At 29.5% G+C, this 20338-nt stretch overlaps 6 protein-coding genes across 7 annotated transcripts; 2 read left to right on the top strand and 4 right to left on the bottom strand.

Moving 5' to 3' along the window:
- Positions 1–48: 48 nt before the first annotated feature.
- On the top strand, positions 49–1231 carry LOC113793605 (uncharacterized). The gene has a single exon (XM_027343655.2). It carries the CDS (start codon positions 110–112, stop codon positions 1163–1165), a length of 1056 nt encoding a protein of 351 aa, XP_027199456.2. The 5' UTR covers positions 49–109; the 3' UTR covers positions 1166–1231.
- On the bottom strand, positions 1131–5222 carry LOC113793599 (uncharacterized). Its single transcript, XM_027343646.2, has 3 exons — positions 4636–5222; positions 1427–4555; positions 1131–1362 (listed from the first exon to the last, which is right to left on the bottom strand). Exons 1-3 carry the CDS (start codon positions 4901–4903, stop codon positions 1289–1291), a joined length of 3471 nt encoding a protein of 1156 aa, XP_027199447.2. The 5' UTR covers positions 4904–5222; the 3' UTR covers positions 1131–1288.
- Positions 5223–5768: 546 nt separating this feature from the next.
- LOC113793610 (RNA-binding motif protein, X-linked 2) lies at positions 5769–7138 on the top strand. Its single transcript, XM_027343658.2, has 2 exons — positions 5769–6356; positions 6421–7138. Exons 1-2 carry the CDS (start codon positions 6343–6345, stop codon positions 7052–7054), a joined length of 648 nt encoding a protein of 215 aa, XP_027199459.1. The 5' UTR covers positions 5769–6342; the 3' UTR covers positions 7055–7138.
- LOC113793604 (G2/mitotic-specific cyclin-A-like) lies at positions 7033–9090 on the bottom strand. 2 transcript variants are annotated; one of them, XM_027343654.2, is made up of 5 exons: positions 8498–9090; positions 7990–8416; positions 7748–7925; positions 7583–7681; positions 7033–7517 (listed from the first exon to the last, which is right to left on the bottom strand). In XM_027343654.2, the coding sequence occupies exons 1-5, from the start codon at positions 8805–8807 to the stop codon at positions 7185–7187; spliced, it is 1347 nt and encodes a 448-aa protein (XP_027199455.2). In that variant the 5' UTR covers positions 8808–9090; the 3' UTR covers positions 7033–7184. The 2 variants fall into 2 exon arrangements, with proteins under 2 accessions (XP_027199455.2, XP_027199454.2); XM_027343653.2 differs by having other exon boundaries at positions 7990–9089.
- A 533-nt stretch (positions 9091–9623) lies between these two features.
- LOC113793606 (putative quinone oxidoreductase) lies at positions 9624–10964 on the bottom strand. Its single transcript, XM_027343656.2, has 3 exons — positions 10087–10964; positions 9838–10023; positions 9624–9779 (listed from the first exon to the last, which is right to left on the bottom strand). Exons 1-3 carry the CDS (start codon positions 10867–10869, stop codon positions 9723–9725), a joined length of 1026 nt encoding a protein of 341 aa, XP_027199457.2. The 5' UTR covers positions 10870–10964; the 3' UTR covers positions 9624–9722.
- A 383-nt stretch (positions 10965–11347) lies between these two features.
- LOC113793613 (RCC1 and BTB domain-containing protein 1-like) lies at positions 11348–12966 on the bottom strand. The gene has a single exon (XM_027343662.2). The coding sequence runs from the start codon at positions 12824–12826 to the stop codon at positions 11363–11365; it is 1464 nt and encodes a 487-aa protein (XP_027199463.2). The 5' UTR covers positions 12827–12966; the 3' UTR covers positions 11348–11362.
- Between the last annotated feature and the right edge of the window lie 7372 nt (positions 12967–20338).

The raw sequence follows: 20338 nt of genomic DNA, 5'->3' as shown, positions 1-20338 counted from the left end.
TCACGGACTGACAGACAGACAAACACCGATGAATTTTAGCCAGTCAAGTTAATATAGCTGTTGGAGTTAAATTAGTCGCACTAATGAAAAAAAAAATTATTTCATCAACATGGAGCCAAAATATGGTTTATTTAAATTTTCTAAAAATTCGTCGAAGAAATCTGAATTGATTAAAAAAACATCTGTATTTGGCGATTCAGATTCGGATGATGAACCAAATGCTCTGCCAGATTATCATGAATCTTCTAATCTAAAACGACAAACTCAATCAAAAATTCAAAAAGCAGTGGAACTTGATCCAACTATTTTTCAATATGACGAAGTTTATGATGAAATCAAAAGTCAACAACCAGCAGAAAAAATTATCAGCCAAGTTGATAAAAAACCTAAATACATCAACAACTTGTTAAAGATGGCTGAAACAAGAAAACTTGAACAAGAAATTCGTTTGGAACGAAAAATTCAAAAAGAACGCGAACAAGAAGGTGATGAATTCAAGGATAAAGAATCATTTGTCACTTCTTCATATCGAGAAAAATTAGAAGAGATGAGAAAAACGCACGAAGAAATGGAAAAACAAGATGCAATCGAAAAAATGCTCGATGTTACAAAACATAGTGATCTCAACGGATTTTATCGAAGTTTATATAAAAATAATATGTTTCAAGATAAAAATGTTGCTGATGCTGATTCTAAAGCAAATACCAATACAGATAAAATAGTGTTCAATAAATCGAATGTTCGAAACAAGATAAGTATACGTGAAAGAGATACGCTAAAAACCGATGTTTGTAATGATGATGATGATGATGATAATGATGATGATCAAGATCATCTAACAAAAGCCGTTCTTGAAAAACCCAACGAAAGTGATAAATCATCTAAAGAAAAAACTAAAAATGAAGAAGATAGAAAGGACGTTGAAAATAAAAAAGATATTGATATTTCATCCGAATCTCAATCGGTTGAAGAACGAAAAAATCCTAAAGATAAAAGTAATGAAAACGAAGAACCTGAACCATTACCGTCATCACCACCAAAACCAAAATTATCCCGTATGGAATTAATACAAAAATTATTCACCAAACGAACCGTTGGTGATGTATTCGAACAAGCTAGACAACGATATCTTGAACGACGAAAACAAAGTCTTTTAAAAATTTGAATTTTTATTTTTTTTCTTTTGTTATTGATATTTACATAATAAATAATCATAAATTTAATAAATAAATACTTCAAGTCGAGATATTTTTTTCAAATATCAAAAAAAAGACAAAAAAAAATCCAGTTAGACTTGAGTCCATTGTGTGGCATTCTGATGATGAAATCGATGTGAATGTGGTGGCCTTGTTAATGGTTGTCCTATGTCAGATGAATGAATTTTAATTAATAAAATTTTCTTAGTTTTGACTAAAATTAAACTTACCATTGATTGGATTGATCGGAACGTTAGCGTTAATACAACCACCGGTGGTACCATTGGAAATTTTCAAACCTGTTGTTTCTGTAGCTGCTGTTGTGGTAACAGAATCACCAACATTCATTTGAACATTCATCAATGTGGTTGTAGATGTTTTTGATTTTGAATTCAATAAATTTTTTGCCATCAAAGATTTAACTGGAGAATTTTTAGCCGGCGAAGAAGGTGTTGACGAAGATCCGCTATTATTGTTTGTTCGATTAATACTGGTTGTTAGACCAAATAATTTAAATGCTCGATACAATCGACTAAATCGACCTGGTTTTATGTTATTATCCGTATTATTGTTAATATTATCAGATTGTGTTTGTTCAACATCATTATTATTCGCCGATTTGATTTGAATTTCAGTATAAATATTTTCTTTTGGTCTTTGATGAGGAATCGGTTGAATTTGATTTGGATCAAATCGTTGATCATTAAAACAAATTTTTCGATTGCCATAAATTGATTCTTGTGGTGGAAGATGTTGTATGTTGTTAAGTCTAGCGGTCAATGATTTTGATCGAAGTGGTGGATGTTGCGGTGCTGATTGTTGTTGTTGTTGAAGCGATGGTTGAGCAACGGATGAGATCATTTGTACAGAAGGTGGAACCGATGGTCTTTGATTCAAATATTGATGATGATTCGACTGCATCGGTGTTGTTGAACCATAAATTGGTTCATAATAACCATGTTGTTGTAAAATTATTGGTTTAGCTTGATGTTGTTGAAAATTAAGTACATCAATATAAGGTGAATAATTGCCATAATGAGAATAATCTTGTGATAATCGTGAAGGTCCTTGTATGACCGATGTTTGTTGCATTGGATGATGTATTTGGCTAGTTTTTTGCTGCTGCTGTTGTTGTTGTTGAGCAATTTGTGAATGAAACATGGCCGATGGTGCAAGAGGAAATGATTTCGCTATCAATGGATTCGAATAAATAGCATTGGATGCGGTGACAAAATTATTATCACAATATTGATTTATTGATTTGATTGGAGCTTGTAAGGATTGCGGTGGAGGATGTTGTAGAGATGAAATATTGTATAATTGTCCAGCGACACCATTTGTTGTTGATGGAAAAAAAGCAGTAGTCATTGTGGCTAAATTTGGTGATGATTGAAAGCTAAATTTTCTTGCACCTAATTGATCATAAATTGATTCTTGTCCACGATAATTATTATGTTCATAATCAGAATTAAGATGTTGATGCTCAATACGTGATTGCATTCGATTATGATGATGTATTGGTTGGGCTACGGTTACAATCAATCGACCTTCAGGTGTTTTGATTATACAGGAATCATCTAAAATATGTTGATATGTTCTCGGTGGTTTTGGTGGAGCATTTCTTGTTGATTCATTCAATGATGGTGGACGATTATTGTTGTTGCGATAACAAATATTTTGATGCAAAGGATTTCGGCTATTGTTAGTATTTGTTGATTCTGAAATCACAGATTGTTGATGTTGCTCTTGTTGAGACTGATGAAAAACTTCAACAGAATTTGATTCAATATTATCAGATTCGATTGCTATTGGTGAATTTTCTGGCGTATCCTGATCATCGGTTGTTGGCGAACTAACATTATCAAAACAAATATCTTGAATTTTAGCACGATTCGATGCAGAGTTTTTCTCCTGATTTAATACCAGATTTGAAAAGTTGAAATTCTTTTTATATACACTTAGTTTTGCCGCACTTAATGTATAGCTTTTTGCTTTACGGCTAGGAAGCTTTGGTTGATTGATTTCTAGATGAAAATTAAAATTAAAATTTCGAAAATTTTCCTTAATACTTTGGCTTCGTTGAAGACGATTTGTGGTTGTTGTTGTATGATTTGTTGACGATGATGAAGATGATGACGACGACGATGATGATGTAGATGGTTGTTGATTTTCTGAATTCTGATCACATTGTTGAGCTTGTTGTTGTGGAGGATTATCAAAAATGGCTTTTAATTTTGCAATGCTAGGTCGTCGTATAACGGTTGCTTTGCCAATTAATTTTTCATGTGCAGGTCTTGCCTCTTCCGTCTGTGAATCATCGGCATCTTGTTGTTGTTTAAACGAATCTTCTAACGTTGGATTCGAATCATTATTACTAGATTTTGAATTAGATTTCGAATCATCATGTTTTTGTTGATCATTTTCTATACTATCTTTTGTAAGATTATGATTATCGTTTGATGATTTCACATCATCGACTATTGTCAAAGAAGATAATGATGATGATGCTGAATTTGATGATATTGAAGATGATGATGATGATGAAAGAGATTCGTTTTCCTGTACAGATTTTTCTTCATCTATTTCGACAGGAATTGTCAAATTTTTAATACCCAAAGGTTTACCATCACCATCGATGTTTTCATATGTATGTGAATCAATAAGTTTAAGATGCTGTTCGAATAATGTTGAAACAGCTCTATAGCAAAGCATATATTGTTCAACTGTTTGTACCATTGCTATTCTTTGTCGACGCATATCACTAATAATTTCGAATAGGCTAAAATTTTCGCGAAGTTTTCCGGTTCGTAATAATGCCCAAACATAATCAATACTGCATAATGTTCCAGTACGGCCACATCCAGCACTACAATGAACCAATATTGGTCTTGATTCTGTTAATTGCACATCACGCATTAAGCGTACCAATTCTAAAATAGGTTGTACCGAACTTGGAACACCATGATCGGGCCATGTTGTATAATGAAATTGACAAATAGTTCGTTCTTCATTATCGGCAGTAACTTTGAATGTTCGAACTAAAAAATCCGGACAAACCTGTCGCCATTTAACATGTTCGACAGTAATATTACCGTATTGCTGTTTTTCGTCCGTATTTATTGGCCAATATGGTTCACATTTATATTTACCAGCTTCACGTTCATTACAAGCCATTACAATTACCAATACTTCTGTTTCCCAAATCATTCGCCAAAAATCTACCAATGTATTCGGTAATGGACCTTGTGATGCTATATAAGCTCGTTGATTACCCGATGAACCACGAACATAATTAGCGTTAATATAATCCGAACCGGGAACACCAGGATATTCGGACAATATGACACGACTATTATCATCTAAATAATTTATGAATGTATAAATGGTCAAACAATGAGAAATAACTAAAAAAAGTGCAACAAGTGTGATATATACTTACAAGGAAGAATATCTTTGTAACGATTCTTTTTTCGATTCACTTCACTATGGCCTTCAATCATTGGACAATTAACATCATTTTTAAGTGATTCAGTCAATTCTTTAAGTTTAAGAAATTCTTGCGCATATAATGATAATGGTGGCGGTGTTGATCGTCCAGATTCGGCATATTCTTTAATTGCTTTACGTGATTGTACAAGACTTGCTTCAAGTTTTTCATAATGTTCAAGAAAATTTTTCAGAACATTTCTTAGTGAAGATTTTCCCATTTTTTCTCCAGATATTGATTTTAGTTTCAAAATAATTAGATAATTTTTCTGATGATTATCAAATCATTAAAGAATATTTCAAAAAACAAAAAAATTTCAAAAATAAAATTCACCATAGTAAATCACGAATGAGAAAAAAAATTCAACACATTGATTGAAGAAAACAAAAAAAAATTTCTTTCTTTCTTTCTTTTTTTTCACCTAAAGAATTTGACTTCAGGCAATGAATTTTTGAATGAATAAAAAAAACGAAAAAATTTTATAATTATTTTTTTTTACGTCGTGTGTGTATGAATGTATGTTATCATCAACAAATTCGGCATTTCACCACTAGCCATTTGGTTGATATAAGCTCACTCTCGCTATCGCTCATTCACACCGAAAAAAAATAAATTTTTGAGGTTTGGTGGTGATAATAATTTTCATTACATAAATGTGTATACATGCATGCATTCATGCATGTTTGTTTGTTTGATAACGAATTTTTTTTCTTCTTCCTTTTTACAATTCTTGAATCTATAGATGTGTGTGTGAGTATATATTTGGCTTATAACCAACAACAACAACAACAACAACAATAATAATAATGGGGGCCGATCTTAAGGACTAGCTTGTTCATCATCATTATTAATATGAATCATTCAATTGAATGAGTGTATGTTAGAGGGAAAAAATCCTGAATGAATGAATGAATGTGGAAAAGAAAGCGCAACAAGTATATATGTGAATACAAGTTTTTTTAGCATTTACCAAAAATGTGTATCGACGACTACGACGACAACAATCTCAAGATTCATTCAACTCACAAACACACACCAACATAACATAACATACATAATACTCGGATATTTGAAAGAAAAGAAAAGAAAAAGAAAAAAATATATTGCGAAGAGCAACAATTGGTGGCTTTGCTTCTCGCCATTTTTTTTTCTTTTCTGATCGTCTTCGCGGTCGAATGGTCTTCAGAGAAAAGATAGATTAAAGAAAAGTTGAAATTGGAATTTTTTTTTTTTGAATTTACAAAATTCATTGAAGATTTTGTGCATAGCTTTTATTTCAACCTTATTTAGTGGGTGTGTTAGTCGTAGTTGATGGGGGGATTATTATCGTTATAGTTTTTCCCTTGTATAATGCCCTACCTTGAACTAAAAACAAGTGCGCGCGTAAGTCGCGTGTGTGTGTGTATTTTTTTACAAGTCGGTATTGATTCGAATTCTTTATTCAATACAGAACAAAAAAAAAAAACTAGTCTAACCATTTATTTTACCATGAAAAATGAATTCTTTGATCATGGTGTTACGTCGTTTATGTTCGATTCATCACATGCCGAATTGTTTTGTTTTTGTTTTTGAAAGTTGATTTGCTCGTTTGTCAAATTATGATTTGAAAAATTTATTCATTTTCATTTATAAATTCCAATGATAATTTAATATCAAAAAATGAATCCATTAACGTAAGTTAAGAAAGGAATGAAAATTTATTCTGTTATTAATTGGGGTTTTTTATCATTAAATTAGGAATGTTAAAAATCTTGCAAAACTTTGCGAACGAGAATTAGAGATGGGTATCGATGTTAAACATTCCTGGCATCAAATGTATAAAAATAGTGCATGGATTTTTATTGGTGGTCTACATTATGATCTATCCGAAGGTGATGTATTAGCCGTATTTTCACAATATGGTGAAATTGTCAATATAAATTTAGTTCGTGATCGAAAAACTGGTAAAAGTCGTGGATTTGCATTCCTTTGCTATCAAGATCAACGTTCAACAATTCTGGCTGTAGATAATTTTAACGGTATTAAATTATTGAATAGAATCATTCGTGTTGATCATGTTGAAGAATATAAAATTCCCAAAGAATTTGATGATATCACCAATGAATTAAAAGAATTATATAATGAAGGATGTGCACCGAAACCAATCGAACAACCATCAAAACCCAATTCCAATGAAATTCACCATGAACTAAGTGAAAATCCTAAAAAATCAGAACATCGTCATAAGGATCAAAAACGAAAAAAACAATCACGATCACCCGAAAAATCGAGCCGATCACATCATCGTCATAGTTCTTCATCATCAAAAAAACATAAAAAACATTCAAAATCATCCAAAAAACATAAACATAAAAGATCTAAGCATGATTAGTTTATTCATTTGATTGATTGAGTCATTGATTTTGAATATGTAAAAACTTAAGTAATAAAAAGAAATCAATTACATTTGAACAAACATTTCGTCATTCATTCTTATCAAGAAAATTGGCAGCCAATATTTTTCAAATGTTCGCTTCATCAGCGAGTTTGGATACATTGTAAAATTTATTTTCACAATATTTTTTCTGAATAGCTTGCTGTGGATGTTTATTTGCATATAATCGTAATTGATTCAATGCTTCCAAAAGATTATTCCGTTCATCTAATAATTGTGACACATCACCTTGATTGCCCAATTGTTTTTCATACAATATTGATTGCTGTAAAAAATCTTCAGGAATGATATCAGAAATTCGTAATATTTTACCGGCCAACATTATTGAACATATGGCAATTTCACTTGGATAATACTTTAAAAATGGTGTACATTCTAACATAGTCAATAGATTTAAATACTGTAAACAAAACACAAAAAAAAAACGTTAAATACAAATGATATAATGGTAATATTGAAAATTACTTTGGCAAGACAATAGATTTGTTTATCCAAAACGAGTTTAGTCGAAAACATTTCCAAAAAATAATTACTTGTTGGTACTGAAACATCAAATGCCAAACCCTGTATACAGGAAAGATAAATGTTAAAAATTGGTTTGAAATTTTTTTCTCAAAAATTCTACCGTACATTCAAAATAGTTTTTTCCATAAGCAATATCTGTGCTTTACTAAAAGAATCATCCGTAATATATACAAAATCAGCCAATTCTGGTGGATAAATTTCTTCATATTTTGATGCAATAAACAATGCTGATGTACCTAATAATTGAAATTCTTGTCTCGTAATAGAATAATTGGATAAAAATCTGTGAAAAAAAATACAATTAACAATATTGATCAAATAAACTTTTTAAAAAAAATAAAACAAACCGATCAATGTAGTTGATGGCTAGAAAAAGTGTTTCATCTTTTAATTTATATTCATCAGCTACATCGACCAACCAATCGACTAGGATCGAACGCATTTTTGTATTGATATTTTGCTGATTACTCATATAGAATGGATTTGGCATAAATTTTCGTTCTTTTTCAAGCATATAATACCATATGTTTGATGAATAATCGCCAAGTAAATCTAATTCTGGATAATGTTGTACATAACTTATATCCGAATGTATTGATAAATGTGATTGAAAATTTTCTTTTTGATTTTCCAAATCATCATAATCATCGATAATCATATCAGTATCATCATCATTATCAGGGCAGACATCATTCTTTGGATCATTCTCTTTGTCCGATAATGATTTAAAAGATTGATCACAAATCTTTTGGTCATCTGTACCAAGAGATTTTTCTAAAGAATCGATGAGAAAATTGTTTAACTCTTTTTTAACAGCTTCAATATTTTCTTGAAGTAATTCTTCTTGATTTTTACCTGGCTGTTGTTGTTGTTTTTGTTCAACAGGTGTATCTTGAACATCTTTATAAATCTTGAATGTTTGTTGTTGTTGTTGAACATTTTGTGGTTTGAGGTAATCATTTTCTTGATCAACTAAATTCGATGTCGATACTGATTTTTGGAATGTAATAAATGGTTGTGATTTTAATGATTGAATATTCAGTCCATATTGATTATTCGGCTTAAGAACATTTTGTTTATTGATATTGGCAGGATTTTGACTAATACAAGCTAAAGCTTTTCTTTGGCCATTCGGCTGAATTGTTGGTCCAAAAGCACGTGACATTTTCTTCACCAATAATGATAATGATAGATTTTAAATATGGAATATAAATAAATGAGATCCGATGATGGTGAAGAATGATTTGAACACTTTTACTAAAATATGATGATGGTAATCAAAATTTAAAAGCAAATATATTCAACCATAATTGTATTTGATAAATGGTAAAAAATAAATAAATGTCGATCGAATAAATAACGAGACCAACAAAAAAAAAATATGTAAATGGTAAAAAAATATTTATGATATTCGGGTTTTTGTTCTCGATCTTAGCAACGGATTTAAAGTTAAAATAAAGAGAAAAAAAAGAAAAGAAATTCAAACTTGAACCACTAACACAACACTTGACGTTTCATTTTGAAATTTTACTTTCGTCCTTAGAAAAAAGAAAATTGAATTGGCCGTTTGGCTTTGAAACAACCAATCGTGTTTTTCAACGACCAAAGCGCCAAATGTCAACGGGCAATATGTACCAACACATATTGCGCATGGTAGTGGTGGTGGTGTACAAAAAAAAAAAGAAAAAAGAAAACGAAAAAAAAACCTAAATCGGTTGCGCTTTCTGTTCAGAATCCAGTTGTTCGTTGAAAATATAGTCGTAACTCGCTTTTTTTGTTTAGATCACCTTCAACTTCATATTGATTGAATTGGCTGACTAATGGCGGATCATCGTTCACCGAAGTATTACTGTAAATTTTCGATCTAAACTTTAATTTTCAAAAAAAAATGTCGACAATTTTTATTGGCTGATCAATTGACACATTGATCCATTATCGTCTGTTCATGGATCGGCAAATTCAAAATTAGGAAATTAGGAAATTTCTAAATTTCTGGAAAATTTTATTTTTAAAGGAAAAAGTATTTTTTCTTTAGAAAAATATTCAATCATGGTTAAAACAAATTATGATTGGTGATGATTTATGGTTCCTGAATTTGAACGACCACTTTGCCAAGATTCTTTCCACCATGTAAATACTGTAATGAAAAATTCAATTATAGATATTATATAATACAAGAAAAACTATTCTCTTACCTCTTCAGCACGAGCTACTTGTTCTAGACCGAAAAATTTACCATCCGAAGTTTGTTCACCAAGATCAACCACTGCTTTAATCTCACCTTTATGTACTTTAGAAATTAATTGGCCAAAATATTCTGGGAAACAATCATGATAATTCGGCAACATAAAACCGGTAACTGAAAGTGATCGCATAACAATCTGAATATAATGATTTATAATTAAACAAATCAAATTTCAAAAATATTAATACAAATTACTAACTTTAGTTTGAAAATTGGAAATCGGAACATCGGCAAAACCATGACTCTGTTCACTACTATAATTAGTGATACTACCAATCACAACCATTCGACCTCTAATGGCTAAATGTTTGAATAATGTACTATATATTTCACCACCGACTGTTTCCCAAACAACATCAATACCATCGGGAAATTTTTCAGTTAAAACTTGATCAATATTATCAGTTTTATAATTGATAATAAAATCAGCACCCAATTGTTTCAAATATTCAGCTTTCTTTTCGGATGATGTCATAGCGATAACATATGCACCACGATGTTTAGCCCATTGTACAACAATTTGTCCAGTACCACCAGCTGCAGCTGTAACAAGAACTTTATCACCAGCTTTTACATGACCAGCTTTATCCAATCCAATCGTAGCGGTTAATCCATTGACATATGTAACCAGATAATTGGGTTTAAGTTCTGGCAATGGAACCAGATTTTTTGGCGAAGAATAAACATATTCGGAAAATCCGCTTGATGTTAATGCCAAAACTGGTTGTCCTTTTTTGAATGTTGTTACATTCGATCCAATTTCATCGACAACACCCAATGCTTCAAGTCCAATATCGAATGGAAGTTTGCCATCAGTAAAATAACGAGCAGCCGTTATATTAATATCGGTTGCATTAACACCAGCAAAAATATTTTTCACACGAACTTCTTCATCTTGTGGTTTAACCAATGGACATTCAACCAATTTGATGGCTTGACGAAAATTCGATGTTTTGGTGAAAACTTGAAGTTTTTTATACATGTTTTATTTTCAGGGATTTATGAAGCAAAATGAAATGAAATAAAATCACAATTATCCAATCTCAGATTTTGTTATTGATTTTTATATGAAAAAAAAATTGAAAATAATCCAAAAATAGCTGTTGTTTATTGATTCAATGATTGTATCATCTGTACTCTCTTCTCTCTCAATTATTTAATCGTTAAAAACGTAGTGGTAATTTCAATTTGACAAATCAAAACACAATATTGAGTATACTTCAAAGTTTGTCTGTTTAGCTATCCAAAAACATTGTAACGATGACAATCTTGAAATATGACAATCAAGGTTATGCCAAATTTGCACTCAAAGTAAATGTTCTAAAATATTTCCAAAATAATAATTAATAGAAGTACATGTACTGCAATATAATTAGTTTTAAACATCATTTTTTTTTACTAATGAAATTCTTTAATATTCATTACAAAATAAAAAACAAACAAACAAATGAAAAATACAAAAATAATAATAAATATTATTTGGAAATTGTATAAAAATTCAGATATGTATTATTATGTTCATCATCATGATAATGACGAGCTAATTTAATTTTCAAATCATTTTCACCATTTTTGACAGCCAATTCATATAGTTTTCCTTGTAGATCACGTTCAACAAACAATGTATCCGTATATAAATATCGTAAATAATAATAATAAACAGGAAATGAAAAACTAGTTTCAATAGTAATTGTATCGCCATTTTTAATTGGTTCTTCATTTGTAATAAACATACGACGAAAATAATTCGATCGTTCCATTAGGAATGAACGATGTATGAACAATATACGATCTTGTATTTTTAATCGTATGAATGAAACAGAATCATCATTATCAATAGTACAATCATTGAAATTATTTAACGAAATTAAATATGATGGACTAATAACAAATGATGACAATACTGTCATATCGATAGTCTGTGAATTAATGTATAATGAACATACATCAGAAATCGATGTCAACCAAATGGACATACCACGCCATATACAATATCCATTGTCTGAAACGGCAATAAATTCATCGTATTTTTCATAATTTCTGGCGACAACAATTTGCTGGATTTTCGGACCATTTTCTTCCAATTCACGATGACCATTATTTGAAATTTTTTTTCGCATTTTTCCCAATGGTTCAAGCGAGATTCTAGATTCATTTTTTGAGTTTGATATTTTCTTCCATTTATGTATGATTCCATCATCGGAAAGAGAGAAAAAATAACTTGAAACACCGATAATTTGCTTGATTTTCACAGCCGATGATCCTATTTCAAGTTTGATGAAATCGTGCATAATACCATTTATTTTTCCGATGGCAAAAAATTCATCATCACAGCTACGAAATAATGATCCATAACGATGTGAAGCAATATCAACAATTTTTTTATCTTCCAATTTTGAAAATCGAATAGGATTCGCATGAATATGATCTTCAGTAATCGAACCCCAGTATAATATTTTGCCTTCAGTGGTGAGTGCAATTGTATGGCCATAGCCACAGGAAATGTCAACAATATTATCGATGATATAATTTATATGTTCACATTCGGTGATGTTTCCTGTACCAAGTTGACCAAGATTATTGCTGCCCCATGTAAATAATTGACCTGATGAATTCAAAGCAACCATATGTTTACCACCTTCTTCTAATCGAAAATCCATTCCGTTTAATAAACATAATTCCATGGGATATTTTTCGATATCTACTTCTACATATTCTTTATTTTTTGAGAATAAGAAACCAGATCCAAATACTCCAAGTTTATAAGATTCGTTGATACCAAAAGCAAAAACAGTACCACTTCGATCAATCCAAATAATCGAACGACCATAATTGAATACAAAAAATCTATGTATGTTAACAAGTTGTTCATGAGACAATCTTCGAAGAATAGGCCACAAGCCTAAATCGTATGTTCGGTTTTCCGGATCGTACATCATTTTCGTTAATCTTTAATCAGTTAATTATCATCGGACAATAAATGACGAAATTCAAAACAAAGCATATGTTGTAACATAAACACACAGTGATGGGCAGAATGCATAAAAAAAGGAACATTAATTCATGATGAACGATGAACGAAACTATCGATTATTTGTTGAATGAATAAAATTTTGATATTCGAAACCTTTAAATCGAATTGTTTGGCAAAATAACAATCGAATAATGGAAAATATCATTTTTTTTCGAATTCAAAATCGAAAATAAATAAATAAATTCAAAACGCGATTATTATAATAATGGAAAATGGTGAAAAAGCAAAATAAAATTGTCACACTATAATCCCGACAGAAAAAAAAATGTCAACGGCAGATAAATGGATAGAACGATCCATTTTGTTTTTGCCCTATTTTTTTTTCTTCCATCATCGTTATCATTAAAAAAAAGATTTTCAATTGTAAAAGCAAAAATCAACAACAACAACAAAAAATTATTTCAATTGATCCTATTTCGATTTCGTTTCTTTGGGGTTTCCAATTTTCCAATTCAAATTTTTCATCATCCATCATTCCAGTTAACCAAGAAAAAAAAAAATTTATGCATTCTTAACGCGTCCACACAAGCATTCATGCAAAACACAATCATTCGTTTGTTCATCAATATTTTTTTTTTGTCTGATAACAATCAATTGGATTTAAATTCAGTTTTTTTTTCAATTTTATTCAATATTTCGTCAACAACGAATAATACAAAAAATTCTTCAAACAATCGTTGCAATGTTGTAAGATGGCAGCACTGAGTTGTCATCTAAGTGATTTTTTTTGCCGGGGTGGTGTGGGGGTGCGTGTGAAAACAATTGGCGACAGCTTGTGTTCGAATGTTTTTTTTTCAGTCCAAAACGACAGCTCGAATTTTTTTTTTATTTTGTCGTTCACTATTAATCGATCCAGAAACAAAATATTACAGTTTTTATTTTCTTCATTCTTTCTTTATATCTTATTATATATTTAATCTCATCTGTATTTGTCATCTTGATGCTTTCATTTCATTTCATTTCATTTCATTCATTTTTATTTTTATTTTTTTTCAAAATGAATTTTTATATTTTCTTTCGATTCTTTCATCTTCATAATCATCATTCTATCATTATTATTCGTTATTTGTGTTTGTTAATTAATTAAATCGCCATTTTTTTTCGTGGTTGTTTTTTGTTTATCTGTTTTTTTGTTTGCTTCGTTTCTGATATATTCATTTCTGAATGTTTGTGTAGTCGAGTGTATTCACTCGATTCAAAGTTTTTTTTTTGCCAATCTAATATATTCCTTGTTTTTCTTTCTATTGCTGCTTTGTTCACCTCATATTTATCATTTGCATTTAGGATAATGAAAATAATGTTTAAAAACAAATGAATCTAAATGATAATGAAAATTCTGTATATCGTTGATAGCAATTGTTTTCCGATTTTTGTGGCTGAACAAAAAGAAAAAATCATTATCAACGATGTTTTTATTTAGTCGAATGAATAAATCAGAATCATGATCAATGTCAACAAAATGAAATTTTTTTTTTTTTGTTTTTTGTTCATTTTTGCAAATTCAGTCAAATTTTGTATTATTTTTTTTTCTAATATTTATTCTGTGGTCGAACAATAATAATAATAATATCCAGCATTTATAGGATTATATTTTTATATATTTTTAACCATTTTTTTTATATTCTTTTACTCCTACACATATAATTGTAAATCTTTTTTTTTCGTATATTCATTCCATTACATTACATTACTTATAGCCATTCTTTCACAAATGTATCGTTTACTTTTTGATTGTGTGTGTGTGTGTGTGTGTTGTAAAGATTTTGTTTTTCCTTCATTATTCTTTATCTAATATTAACAAAAACTATTGCCATGATCAGCGATCATGTCAAAATATACGAAACGAAAATAACAAAGTTTTTTTGTGCTGTACAAAAATTTACAATACAGACACACACACACACATAACATAAAATAAAATGTGGTTATAGTTTGAAAACAAGCAATTTCTTTGGAATAAGACTTTATGATATTCTTGTTTTTCTATCCATAAGCAAACAAAAAAAACGTGCAAAAATTTGTGATGAAACTTCCTTTTAAATGCGTGTGTGTGTGTGTGTGTGTAAGTATGGGAACATAATCAATTCTTTAAATCTTTAACATACCAGAAACAAAAACAAAAACAAAACTTTCAATAGCAAAACCAAAATTATATAATAACCCCCCCCCACTCCCCACCAAAAAGAAAAATAATGTTATGATTGAATAAATAATCAGCTACATAAGCATTATTTTTTTTTGTTCCATCACTTTGAAAGTTTTATATTTTCTGACCATTCTTATCAGCTGACTGTTTGTGTGTGGGTGTGTGGATGGCTTTCTTCTGGCTTTTCCCGATGCATCATCATCATGATCATGATGGCGAAGAAAAACGAAGATGACGAACAAAATATTCTGGAACGAATGGCGAATTTTTTTTCTTTCGTTTTCTTTTTTTTTGAAAAAAAGGCAACCAAATATTATTTGGTTTTTTTTCTGTATCGGACGGATAAACAGCCAGAAATTCATCGGCAGAAGTGAAAAATTGAATTGATTTTTTTTTTTTTTTTTTTTTTTTGATTTGGTTAAAGTAAATTTGATTAAAATGAAAATGATTTATATTGAAAAGTGACAATGTAATGGTAATTTATTTTATCCCAATATTTTATTGATCATTTTTTTTGTTTATTACTTCAATCGATCAATGGTTAATTAATCAATCAATCAATCAATCAATTTGTTTTGATTTAATCAATCCGGCTGACTGACTGACTGATTGTAATAAGAAGTGATAAAATGAATTATTTTCTTCATAAGAATAATATATCGATTTGTTGTTATTAACGTTATTATTTGCCACCAAAAATTAATATCGACAACAACAATAATTAGTTTGTGAAAAAAAAGATCAATCGAATATTTCTTCTTCTTTTCATATTCTTTTCACTTATTTCATAATATGAAAGAAAAAGAAAATTTCATGGATCAAATGATTGATCCATCCACATTGCAGAAAAATGATTGCCGATGATTATTGAAGAGAAAAAAAGTTTTGCACTTTTTTTTGTTTGTTTGTTTGCCCCTCTGCTTTAATTTCTTTTTGGATCAAAAAAAAAACTTTGATGACAATAATATATATTCGATGACACCATCGATTGATTCGATTTCTTTAATATTTTGAATGTACAATCTTAGCCATTAGCTTAGGGAAGCATAGATAGATTTTTGTTGCTTGGCTTCATTTTCTTCTTCTTTTTTTTTCATTGAAAGTATGGTATTTATATCATCATCGTCAAACATTAATCGGATCCATCATCATCATCATCATCATCATTTCTGGAATGTCGATCCTAAAAGAATATCGACATATTAGAATGAAATGAAGAAAAAAAAAGTCAAAATCGAACAGAGAAAAGACTCAACGTTGAATATACAATACCCCATTCGATCCAACTTAGTAATGTCTTTTTCTTCTTCTTCTTCTTTTTTTCTTTATTCAAGTTTTTTTCCGATACGATGATTTTTTTTTGCCAATATCCTACAGAAAAAAAACCCTGCACAAAAAAAAGATCGACTGATCGCGTATACTTATTACTTACGAAAAGAAAAGCAATCAACAACAACAACAACAACAATATATATCGATAGAAGATATGATCATCATTCAGTATCGAATAATATTATCATCATTAATCGACCCAAAAATTTCGATTGGATGTTAGGAACTTGAGGGGAAAAATAAAACAGAGGAGGGAGAAAAATGAAGAATGAAAAATATGTAACACTAACGATGATGATGATGATGATGAGACAGATTGAGATGTCTCCATTACTTTTTTTTATATATATCTTCTTCTGTTTAAGATAAAGACTATGAAAAAAACAAGAAAAATTCCATACGATTTTTTTTTCTTCTTGCTTTCTTTCTCTATGATTATCAACGATAAAGTATTTTATTTTTTTTCAGTTGGGGAAGTTATATAATCTCATACTTTATCAATATGTTTACATTGTATATTGATATTGAAAAAGAGAAAATACGTTAATATTCGATTAGAATGAAACATCCGTTCTTTTTTTTCGTTGTTGCCACATTTGAGAAATACATGTGTGTGTGCGAAAATAGGAAGTTTAGTGTTAGATGAAAGCTTATGATGACTGTGTGTGTGTCGCTTATTAGTTTTATTCAACTTTTTTTTCCAGAAAAAAAAGTGGGGACACTTTTTTAGGTTTTTTTTTTCTCTCTCTCTCTCTCTCTCATTTTACAAAATACCAGAATCGAAGAATTCTTTTTCCCATTTCCACATATGTCTGTCATTATTATTATATATTTTTTTTCACAAATTTTTTTCAACCATTATCATTCATGTACAACTTTTGTTCGTTCCCCTTTTCTTTCTCTCTTTCTCCCTTTATATATTTCAATTTATCCAATCTCTTTGTCGCCAAATTTGCTTGTCCAAAATTTTCTCTCGTGCAAACTTTATACTAGAATAAAATATACTAATGCAAAAAAACTTTGGAAAAAGAAAATATGAATATCACCATTCGATTACATATGATGATGTTAATGAAAGAGTTTGTTGCTGTTGTTGTTTTTTTTTCATTGTATCTCTCATTTATATCGGAAATTTTATAAAAAAAATCAATGACAAAATTGATCATTATATTTTTTGCATTTTAGAATCAGAATCCACTGTTATTGTGTTAGGTCAGCCGATCGATATTGAATGAAATGAAATGAAATAGACTCACTGTTCTCTGTAATGGTTTATATCCAAAGTTTTTTTTTCTTCACTCCACTTTCCGCACACACACACACACACACAATCTGCGTTTCAAACTTACTATTTCAATCATTTCAATTCTTTTTTCTTTTCTTTTTTTGCAGTTCCAGATGATCGTTTAAGTTTGTTTTTTTTTCTTCGTTGGTTTGGTTCTCCTCTTCACATTTGATTTGATTTGTTTGTCGTTATATGGACCAACAAGAACAAAAAAATATTAGCCAAATCTATTCTTCATTTTCTTTTCATTTTTCTGGTCATCAATGTTTGAAATAATGAAAATACATAGCAGCAGCAGAAAAAAACCAGATTGCTTTATAGAAGAAAAAAAAACACTTGAATCTTATAGATTACTTTTCTTGTTGCTTGAAAGATTCATTAGTTGTGAATAATGGAAAAACAAAAATCTTGTTCCAAATGTTGAACTCTCATCATCATCATCATCATCATCATCAAACACTCTCTATGTCAATTATATGACTTTACACACACACACCAGCACACATTATGTAATCTTGAACTTGGTTGGTATTATTTCTATATGAACAATTTCATTCCTTTCCTTTTTCACTCATATTTATTTGATTCTTTATTTCACATTTTTTTTTGTTTTGTTTTGTTTCTCATCAATTTCATAATCATCATCATCATCATTCGTCGAGGTTTAAGTGAGAGAATAGAGAGCCAAAAAAAAACCATTTGGTTCATTGCTTTATTCCATCATCATCATCATCATCATAGTAATCATCATTGTTTGAATGAAACAAACAAACAAGGCCAAAAACAAAAATGAATCGATAATGAAATAAAAAACGATACTTTCTTGGAAATACCACCATACAGACTTAATTGATGTCAAAAGAAAAAAAAGCTTATGATGAATAGATTAAAAACAACAAAATATAAATATAATTGACCGAAAGAATTCTGAAGAATTTGTATGATAAAGCAGAATTTTTCGTTTTGTTTTTTAGTTTTTTTGAATTGGAATTGTTCAATTCTTCAGAATTGTTTACTGAGTAAAACAAAAAATAAAATTAAAATTTAAACCAAAAAAACAAAAATCGATTTTCTTTATCCATTGTGTTTGTTTTGTTTTTTGTTTTTCTGGAACGTTTAACGAAAAACAAAGTAAAACAGAAAAACGTTAAGAAAAGCCATCCATCCATACGATTTTCTGTATTCAGAATTGAATAGAATAAACAAACACAGAGAAAAAAAATATGGATCATATAAATTCTGTGTGAAAAGATCATTGAAATGATAAATAAATAAATAAATAAAAATGGGTAAACAAAACTTATTGAAAATCTTTATTATTACTTTATGAATATAAAATTTATTCATATTAACTTACATTTTTTTGGGATAATAATAATATCGATCACTGTTAAAAATGGTATGACTTTATAAGTTCATAAAGTGGAAGTGTGGACTTATAAGTTCACATTTTTCTCGTATGAAGTTATAAACTCACATTATTTCTCGTTGACCAAGTGAACATATAAACTCACTTTAAGGAATTGTGAGCTTATAACTTCACTTTAAGGAATTGTGAGCTTATAAGTCCACACTTCCACTTTATGAACTTATAACTTCACTTTAAGGAATTGTGAGCTTATAAACTCATACGAGAACGTTGTGAGTTTATAACTTCATACGAGAAAAAATGTGAGGTTTTTAAAATAAAAATAAAAACCCCTATACGCAAGCGTTTTTTTTTGATTAAAAAAATCTTGATGCGCAAGTGAAATTAAATTGAATTATCGAAGTTTTTAATTATTTTAAATTTAAAGATATATTATTAATTATTATAATTATTAAACAAGGCTAATAGAAATTTATCAATAGAAATCGTCACAGGAACATGAAAAGAGGACCCGACTTGGTTTTCATTGTTCTATCCATCTTTATAGATTATGACCTCGTGATCAAATGGACAAATAAAGTAAATTAGAATCTTTGCATTCGTTCGACACTTGTCGGCATTGAAGTTGGGACAGATAGCAATCGACCATCCCCAACATAAATGTCATTCTTTCTCAATCTTAGCTTGATTCCGTGTTATTGTAGGTAGTGATAAAAAATACTAAAAACAAAACCAATGAGATTAGGAAAAAATATGGAACAAGTTAGACATAAACAACAATCATATTCAATGAACAAACCTGATAACCAAACATTGTAAACGAACCACACTTAACAAAAATAATGAATAACAACTAATCGAACAGTAGTTTAAATAATCAAAACAGAACCCTAACAGCTAATTTCAATTATGAGGGCGCTCGTCGCCTCCACATGAATTCAAAATTTTTCAAAAAAATTTTCCAAGTCCAAAAATCCAAATTTTTTTTGAAAAAAAATAAAATCCAAAATTGTGATTTTATAACTTCATAAAGTGGAAGTGTGGACTTATAAACTCATACGAAAAACCATGTGAATTTATAAGTCCATTCGAAAAACATTATGAGTTTTTAATTTTAAAAAAATAAAATAAAATCCAAAATTCGAATTTTTAAAGTCATACGAAAAACGTTGTGATTTTATAACTTCATAAAGTGGAATTGTGAACTTATAAACTCATACGAAAAACCATGTGAATTTATAAGTCCATTCGAAAAACATTATGAGTTTTTAATTTTAAAAAAATA

This window comes from Dermatophagoides pteronyssinus, unplaced genomic scaffold (genome assembly GCF_027571235.1).
Source record: "Dermatophagoides pteronyssinus isolate colony J.1.1.1.1 unplaced genomic scaffold, Derpt_VIB-CSIC_2022.12 sq0003, whole genome shotgun sequence".
In the NCBI taxonomy this organism is placed as follows: Eukaryota; Metazoa; Arthropoda; class Arachnida; order Sarcoptiformes; family Pyroglyphidae; genus Dermatophagoides; species Dermatophagoides pteronyssinus.
Note: the sequence above shows the minus strand (reverse complement) of the source record. Positions and strands in the feature narration are given on the sequence as shown.